General features: G+C 46.0%; 1 protein-coding gene across 3 annotated transcripts; it reads left to right on the top strand.

The window, feature by feature from the left end:
- Positions 1–277: 277 nt before the first annotated feature.
- Positions 278–8,070, top strand: rcor1 (REST corepressor 1). Of its 3 annotated transcripts, XM_026152371.1 has the most exons (14): positions 2,725–3,468; positions 3,550–3,609; positions 3,962–4,012; positions 4,218–4,298; positions 4,402–4,454; positions 5,070–5,231; positions 5,474–5,592; positions 5,666–5,744; positions 5,832–5,882; positions 5,979–6,125; positions 6,382–6,459; positions 6,810–6,867; positions 7,083–7,330; positions 7,584–8,070. In XM_026152371.1, exons 1-14 carry the CDS (start codon positions 3,306–3,308, stop codon positions 7,626–7,628), a joined length of 1,395 nt encoding a protein of 464 aa, XP_026008156.1. In that variant the 5' UTR covers positions 2,725–3,305; the 3' UTR covers positions 7,629–8,070. The 3 variants fall into 3 exon arrangements, with proteins under 3 accessions (XP_026008158.1, XP_026008156.1, XP_026008157.1); XM_026152372.1 differs by lacking the exon at positions 3,962–4,012 and having other exon boundaries at positions 2,733–3,468; XM_026152373.1 differs by lacking the exons at positions 2,725–3,468; positions 3,550–3,609; positions 3,962–4,012 and adding an exon at positions 278–383.
- Positions 8,071–8,408: the final 338 nt, after the last annotated feature.

Genomic DNA, 8,408 nt, shown 5'->3' on the forward strand with positions numbered 1-8,408 from the left:
GGCGAACCAGGCTGTACTGACAAGAGTTACTCAACAATCCAACCAAGAAGTCCACTGAACCACCATGTTAAATAGTGGCTCAGGCAATCAGGCAGATCTGTGGCAGGTGGATGATTAAACCAGGTGCGTGGGCCAAGGTTGTGGGTGGCTGACACTCTTCCTCGTTGCTTTCGTTTTAGTCACCCACTGCTGTGCTTGGCCCTGGAGTGTCCTCAGGGAGAGAGGAAATTAGGACAGGAGGCTTAATGGAATGCCTCTGTCCTATCACCTCATCCATGAGGGCAAGGGTTACCCTAACCCAGCAGTGGGCTTCCCACTGACCCCCTCTCCTGAGTCTGGATACTTGCAATCCTAAAGGCAGAGGAAATCAAAAATGACAGCAGGCAAGTAAAAACACCACAACAACTCTTAGTAATTGCACATTTATCAACCTGTGTTCTTATGAATTATCTTCTTGATAACACACATACATACTTTGTTTGTTTGTTTGTTTTTAAGTTGTCCCATTACTTTCTGGCCTGCAAGGGGTTGACTTTCCCCTTCTCCAGAATTTTCCTGTCACACACAACAAATAAGATAAGAGTGGAAACCATGGCAACTATGTTAATCCCTAAATCCTATTTATTATAGAGCCGTTTAGGCTCTATAATAAATAGAGCTTTTCATTCTGATGATCTACAGAATAATTTGGGCAGCAAAGAAAATTTCACTGTCCAAAAACTTGCAGACTTCACTATAGACTGTGCAGTCAGTTTGTGGGATATTTGAATAAATGCAGAGCAAACTGTGGTTGTTTGTATTTACTTACACAAAATGAGATAAAAACAAAATAAAATGACCATTTCATCTGGTGCTATTGACATTTTCAGGCCATTTGTATGACCTCAGATGCCGTCTCTCAATCTAGTTCTTTGTTTTGTCTAAAAACAAAAACCAAATCAAAAATTTAGGAACTAGTTAATCATTTCGGTTATACTTATATCCACACCTGGGTGACTAATTTGTATGTTTTATATATAAAACTCCAAAAGTAACATAAAGAGAATCCAAACACTCGAGTAAAGCAGGCGACCTGTGAGTTGTAAGCTACCTAACCCTAAGTACAGTATAGGGTAAATGTACTTAGTTCAACCACGGAAAAGCAACATTTCCAGCTTACTACGTTTTTCCGATTTAAGACAAATCAAATAAATTGAGTTGAACAGCTTTTTGAATGAATAGTACTGGTAACTTACTTCAGTCTACTTAATATTTGTTAATTAAGCACAATATTAGATTTTACAGTGTACAATAATATTGAGAAAAACCCAACAATCATATGACCCCCTATGAGCAAGCACTTTGGTGACAGTGGGAAGGAAAAACTCCCTTTTAACAGGAAGAAACCTCCAACAGAACCAGGCTCAGGGAGGGGCGGGGCCATCTGCTGTGACCCAGCAGCGTACGTCTATTGCAGCATAACTAATGCTGGGCAGACACTGTGCGATTTTTTTTCAGTCGCGCGATTCAGCTCCTGCTCAAACTGTACGGTTGACTCGAAGGGGTTAGATGTTCATAGGTCACTTGTAGAATTTCTGTTATAACCTTCATTTTTATGGACGCACAGTGTGAGCACTCAGGTCGCATCAGAGCATCGGGTCGTATAGTGTGAGACCCTGCATCGTGACCTATGAACTTCTAACCCCTGCGAGTCAACCGTACAGTTTGAGCAGGAGCTGAATCGCGCGACTGAAAAAATCGCACAGTGTCTGCCCAGCATAAGCCCAGCATTAGGGAGGATTCGGGGTCACCTGGTCCAGCCCTAACTATATGCTTTAGCAAAAAGGAAAGTTTGAAGCCTAATCTTAAAAGTAGAGATAGTGTCTGTCTCCTGATTCCAAACTGGAAGCTGGTTCCACAGAAGAGGGGCCTGGAGACGGGTTAATGTAGGAGGCAGGGAACCATGTTCCAGAGAGGAGGCAGTTATTATTAAATATTTAAAAAAAATAAATAAATAAACAAAAAATATATATATATATATATATATATATATATATATATATATATATATATATATAAACTCAATAGGAAACCCATCAGGGCCTGGAGCCTCATGACTTTGCATGGATTTAATTCAAAGGAAAATGTGCTCTAGACTGAGAGGTGCATCAAGCCTATGAAGGAATATGAAGATTTTGAAGGAAAGTCATTCTGACAATGATTTAGACTGATAAAGAGAAGAGTAAACATTTCTACAAATATTTTAATAGCTACTGGTTTAAAAACGAGATTGCCAGAGGAATCAATACTTTGAAGGTTTCAGTTGGTGTGCTAAAAGCCTGCTTGGTTTCTCACCATAATCACAATAATAAACAGCACAGGAAGGCAATATCAGACCATCGAGCAGCTCTGACTGAAGATTTTATCGTTGTTTCATTGACCTCTCTGATGGCTTTTTGACATTTCTTGAATCAACATCGTGAATTTGAGTTTAAAATTAACTGAGTTTGTTTTTGTGTCACGATGAACCGAGAAAGAAAGGATTCCCACCTAGATAAACTTTGACAGATTCCCGTGATACTGAATAAGATACTGAACTGTTACGGATTAAAAAAAGTCAATTGGATTAAAGCAGTGAAGGGATTAAATTGACGATCCGAAAGATCAAGTGGATTGAATCTCCGTGGTAACGAGTTTAATTATCCCACGGGATATTATTGATCAATCTGTGATTTGCTGTGAATGTTTAATTTAAACATCTGACTGATTGCAGGGTGCTTGCGGAAATCGACCGCGATCATTAAAAACTGATCAATACTGCCCAGAGTACTGCTCGGTGATCTTTCGGTTATGGGTCAGCTGTGCAGAATATTGATCAGTGATCAGGGCTGTTCCGGATGTCCTGTGATGGCAGCTCTCTCTCTCTCTCTTTCTCTCTCACACACACACACACACACCGAGCCGCCTGCACGCGCCTCTCTGATCGCTCTCGTTGGTTTGTATCAGCTGATCGGAGCGGGTTCGGCTCTGGGTCCGGCTCGGGATCCCTGTACGGTTCCGATCTAATCCGGCTTCGTCTGGTTTGGGCTCTTTGTTCCGGAACTTTTCGGACTCTTCGGTGAGCTGTTAGCCGTTAGCCTTTCCTAGCTGCAGCGGATCGATTCTTTCCTCGGAACCTTCCACAGCACAGTTCCTGTTTCAACCCGAACCGTTCCCCGGCTGCCCGGCCCGGACTCTCGCTCTGCTCCGGGCCGACAGGCGGCTCGGTTCGGTTAGTGGAGCGGCTGAGCTAACAAGCTAACAGTTAGCCTGAGCTAGCTGCTAGTATGCCCGCGATGCTGGAGAGGAACCCAGAGGCTTCGGGCAAGAGGAGAGGCCGAGCCCCGGGAGGAGGGCCCGTCGGCGGAAAGAGTCTGTCCGGTAATGGACCCAGTACCAACAGCTGCTGGGAAGAAGGAAGTTCAGGCTCGAGCAGCGACGACGAGCATGGTGGGTAGCCTCGATCATCGCCGCCGCTGCTGAGACTAATCTGAGTACTGTACTGAGTACTGTGTGTGTGTGTGCGCGCAGGTGGAGGAGGGATGCGGGTCGGACCGCAGTACCAGGCCGTGGTTCCCGACTTTGACCCGGGTAAGATTGCGGCTGGCTCGGGAGCCTCGCAGCGGAGTAGTAGCCTCGAACAATACCAGCTGTAAAGTTCGCGGCGCTGGTTCCGGTCCCCGCGTGCCGGTTCCACCTCCACATGTGTGTCCGGCTCTGGTTCTGGGTTCGTTTGTGTTTCAGGAGCTTTTGTTTCCTTAGCAGAAGCAGCTCGATGCTCCTCCTCACAGTCAGAACATTCAACTTTAGTCACAAACTTCACACACCGACAATATTCAATAATCAGATAACAGTCATCAATAATCGCTGCAGAATCTGACCAGATTCCTGAAAACTGGTCACAGCAACAGCTCTGAGTTAAACTTCATGTTGATCCTCACAGTGATGCTGAGTCTGAACCCTTCTTCACACAACCACCTGAAAAGTCGTACAGGTGAGCAGCTCTGCCTGCACAGGTGTGGCTGGTGGCTCTGAAGGAGCTGCTCCATTTTCAAAGTTAGTTTATTGATAAACTTCTGATCAGCTCCAGCGTTCTACCAGCACCGTTACAGCATGAATCCCTCATCGAGTTATTGAATGTGATGTGAGAACCATTCTAATTAATTAATAATCTCATTAACGTGTGTGTGTGATTCCAGATGTAGCCCGGGCGGCTCATCTCCGGGAGAACCTGGGGATGTTGGTTTGGATCCCCAACAGCTGCCTGAATCAAACACAGTGTAAGAAATGGCTCATTGACCTGAGAACATGGTGCACTGATGAGAGTCTGATGGCGTTTTGTGGGTGTTTTTTTTTTTGTTTGTTTTTTTTTCTCTGTTGCAGTGGACGAGTACATCGCCATCGCCAAAGAGAAGCATGGCTACAACATGGAGCAGGTAATTGTTCACAACTTGGTCACTTTTTTTATTTTAATTCCTCTTGTGCCGCCATATTTAGACATTGGTTCACGCTGCCATCCTCAGTCAGTAACAGGTGTACTTATGAACACAGTGTTATTTTGGAGGTTCAGTCGCTGCTAATCATGTGGTGCTGCCCCTTTCTCTCTCCTCTTTGGCTTCCTGCTCCTTCTCCACGTTGGACTGCAGTTGGTGAGGGGCTTGGAGAAAAAAACGTATAAATTACATCTTTAACAGGGCCTGCTTTAGCAGCGAACATGTGACTATCTGAGCATGTGCACAAACCGATGTCACACTCAGTGACCCGAGTGTCGGATCTGCTTTTCTTTGTTAATTCAAAGTGCTCTGCAGAACTTTGCTTCACTTTCAGGATGGTAAAATAAAGTTCAAGTTCTCTCAGGAATATCAGACAGGTGGACCTGAAGTTCCTGTGTTTTTAAACTCACTGCCTTCACGCCACTATCACATGTTCAGCTGTTAGAGGGCCTGAACACACAGGAAGTGCTCAGCGTTTGCAGGGACCGTATAGATCATCACACCAAATGTCCTTCAGTATTTACAATGTCCACATTTTACCTGTCTCACCTGTCACAGGCGCTGGGCATGCTCTTCTGGCACAAACACAACATCGAGAAGTCTCTAGCCGACCTGCCAAACTTCACTCCGTTCCCCGATGAGTGGACGGTGGAGGACCGCGTGTTGTTCGAGCAGGCCTTCAGCTTCCACGGGAAGAGCTTCCACCGCATTCAGCAGATGGTACCAGTGCTCCCAGTCCTAGTCTCTCTCTGCTCCCACTGCTCCCAGTCATTTTCCCCCCTTTGACCAGTGCTCCCAGTCCTAGTCTCTCTCTGTGACCAGTGCTCGCAGTCGTAGTCTCCCTCTGTGACCAGTGCTCGCAGTCGTAGTCTCCCTCTGTGACCAGTGCTCGCAGTCGTAGTCTCCCTCTGTGACCAGTGCTCGCAGTTTGACCAGTAGCTCCTTGTTGTGTCTGTCTGTAGTTACCTGATAAGTCGATGCCCAGCCTGGTTCGGTTTTATTACTCTTGGAAGAAGAGTCGCAGTAAAACCAGCCTGATGGACCGCCAGACTCGGAAACACAAACGAGAGCGAGACGACAGGTGAGCAGATACCTGCGCAGGTGTGGGTGCTACCCGATTGGCCGATGAGTGTAAATATAAATGTCTGTTTCAGTGACGATGAAGTCGAGGACGGTAATGGAAATCCTCCGAGTGACTCTGAGTTGGACGTAAATAAAGAAGACAAGAAGGAGGTACAAAGTTCAGTGTTTACTTGTTTGTTTGTTTGCTTGTTTGTTTACCTGTTTGTTGCTGTTGTTTACCCGTGTGACTCTTTTCAGGTGAGCTCAGGTTCAGAGAGGTCAGAGGTGAAACCAGTTTCTGGTCTGAAGGTAAGAACACCTTAGCAACCCTCAGACCGTAGCCTGTATGTTCGTACCTGTCTGTTAGATGGGTGACGGCGGCTGCCTCTCTCTGTTCACCTGCAGACAGGTGGGAAGGCGTCCCAGCGGATGAAGAAGCGCCCCCCCAGAGGGATGTTTCTGAACCATCAGGACGTTGTTTCTCTGTCGTCCTCAACGCCTCAGGGACTCATCAGACAGCTCGACTCGCAGCTCGTCTCCATCAAGAGACAGGTGAGTCCATGGTCACAGAAACGCTAGAACGGGGAGGTGCAACCATCGCCAGAAATCTACAGAGGGACTGAAAATAGTCAGAGGGCTGGTCAGGTAATGGCGTTTATCGCCAATACAAACAAACCTAACCTAAACAAAAGGTCACCTGTACGAGCTGCAACAGGTAAACGGCTTCACGCCTGATCATCTGCACAGCGTGGATACCTGCACTCACCTTGATCACATTCCTGTTTCTGAGCCTCAGTCTCTGTTTCAGATTCAGACCATCAAACAGACCAACAGCGTGCTGAAGGAGAAACTCAGCTCGGGGCTGGACGAGTTCAGGCTGCCCGAGGTAACCGCGGCAACGCGATAACACAGCAACATGCCAGCGCAATACAGCAACATGGCAGCGCAATACAGCAACGCAGTACAGTAACACATAACCGCAATATAGAAATACACAAATGCAGTTCAAAAACACACAAATGCAGTACAGCACAGTGAGTGTATCCTCACTGATTTTTCTCTGTGATTTCGACGATCGATTCAGATCACTTTATTCAAACTAATAAAGTCACTGAGCGCGCTCACTGAGCATCGAAATCACAGAGAAAATCAGTGAGGATACACTCACAGCAACTGAAAGAGCGCGCTCTTTCAGTTGCTGGTGTTCCTGGATGCTAATGTTTCTTTATGTTTCAGGTGAACCAGAAGCTCAATAACCGTTGGACCACAGAGGAGCAGCTGCTCGCCGTCCAAGGTAACACCTGAAACAAATCACCTGACAGATGTTCTCATCTTTTTAAAGCATCTGTTTATCAGTGTCAGGGTTGATTGATCAGACATGTAAAATCATAACTGGATAACCTATCAAGGTGCGGACATGTGAACTCGAGCCTTCTATGAAGGCTGCTGTCAGACTTCTCAGTCAGTGATTGGTCGATGACTGTCTCCCTCCCGTCCAATCCTACACAGCCATCAGGAAGTATGGGCGGGACTTCCAAGCCATCTCAGATGTGATTGGTAACAAGTCGGTGGTGCAGGTGAAGAACTTCCTAGTAAACTACAGACGCAGGTTTAACCTGGACGAGGTGCTGCAGGAGTGGGAGGCGGAGCACGGCATGGAGGTGGGGGCAGGAGCGAGCGAGGACGACAGGATGGAGGAGAAGATGGAGGTGTGTCCCACTGAGGAGGATGAGGTCACCGCCAAGCAGACCAAGGAGGTGAGGACACAAATCCCAGCATGCTTGGCAGCACACATACCTGTCTGGGTCATGTGACCTCCGTTTTTTACGGTTCCCGTGTCAGCTCATGCTACTCATGTGACTGATTTTGGTCTCAGTGGATGTGATGATTTTAGAGGCATTAAGGAAGTTGTACTAATGACACTGCATGACTCAAATTACATACACCTGGCCACATCTGCACTCACCTGCTCAGGTGGGACAGTCTCACTGTGTTTTTCTTCTCCTACAGGATTCGTCCTCTCCACTGAATGCCAACAAGCCTTTGGCCTCCTGAGACCTTCTGGCCCTTCCTCTTTAGATTCAGGGCTCTGCCCCTCCAGTTTCAGGCCCCGCCCCACAGGCTTTATAATGTAATTTTTTTTATTGTATAATGTGTTTCTCTTTAATTTTCTCCGTTTTTAGATCAGGTGTGGGGTTTGTTTTATTAACCTGTCATTTACTGCTCGCTCTGGACCAATCAGACCCGTCAGTCCAAATGGGCGGAGCTTTTGTTCCTTATTTTCTGCTTTTCATGCTTTTTTTGGGTTGTTTTTTGTTTTTATTACTTCCTGTTTGGTGTGTTGGGGATAGGGTGTCAGACTGAAGCAGCCATGTTGGATGACCTTGTTCAGGAAGGAGGTGTGTCCTAACCTGATGGCATCTTTTTTGGGGGTTTTTTTTTTTCTATTATTTTAGGACTTTTTAGAAAGACAATAAAACCAAAGTTGATCAGTAAAGTAAATTGTATGTTTTCTTCTTTGAGACCAAACTGAGTCCTCAGGTGATTTAAGAGAAGTGGCGCCCCCTGCTGTCTGTGTTTGTGTGCTACAGAGACAGACTGACCAGCTGTGTCTACTGATGGAAAATGAGCCAAATAGAAACGAGTCACCATAATAAGTCACAGCAGTCTCCTCAGACAGTGGAAACACTGAGGTTTCTTTTCATTATTATTGTAACAGCAGATCATAAAACATCTCAGGACGCAGAGTTAATTTTCATTAATCTGCAGCATCATAAATGAGTTTTCTAAAATAATCTCAGGATTTAAATCGGCGCGTGTGCCTGAGCCAGTCTG

This window comes from Astatotilapia calliptera, chromosome 19 (assembly GCF_900246225.1).
Source record: "Astatotilapia calliptera chromosome 19, fAstCal1.2, whole genome shotgun sequence".
Taxonomy (NCBI): domain Eukaryota; kingdom Metazoa; phylum Chordata; class Actinopteri; order Cichliformes; family Cichlidae; genus Astatotilapia; species Astatotilapia calliptera.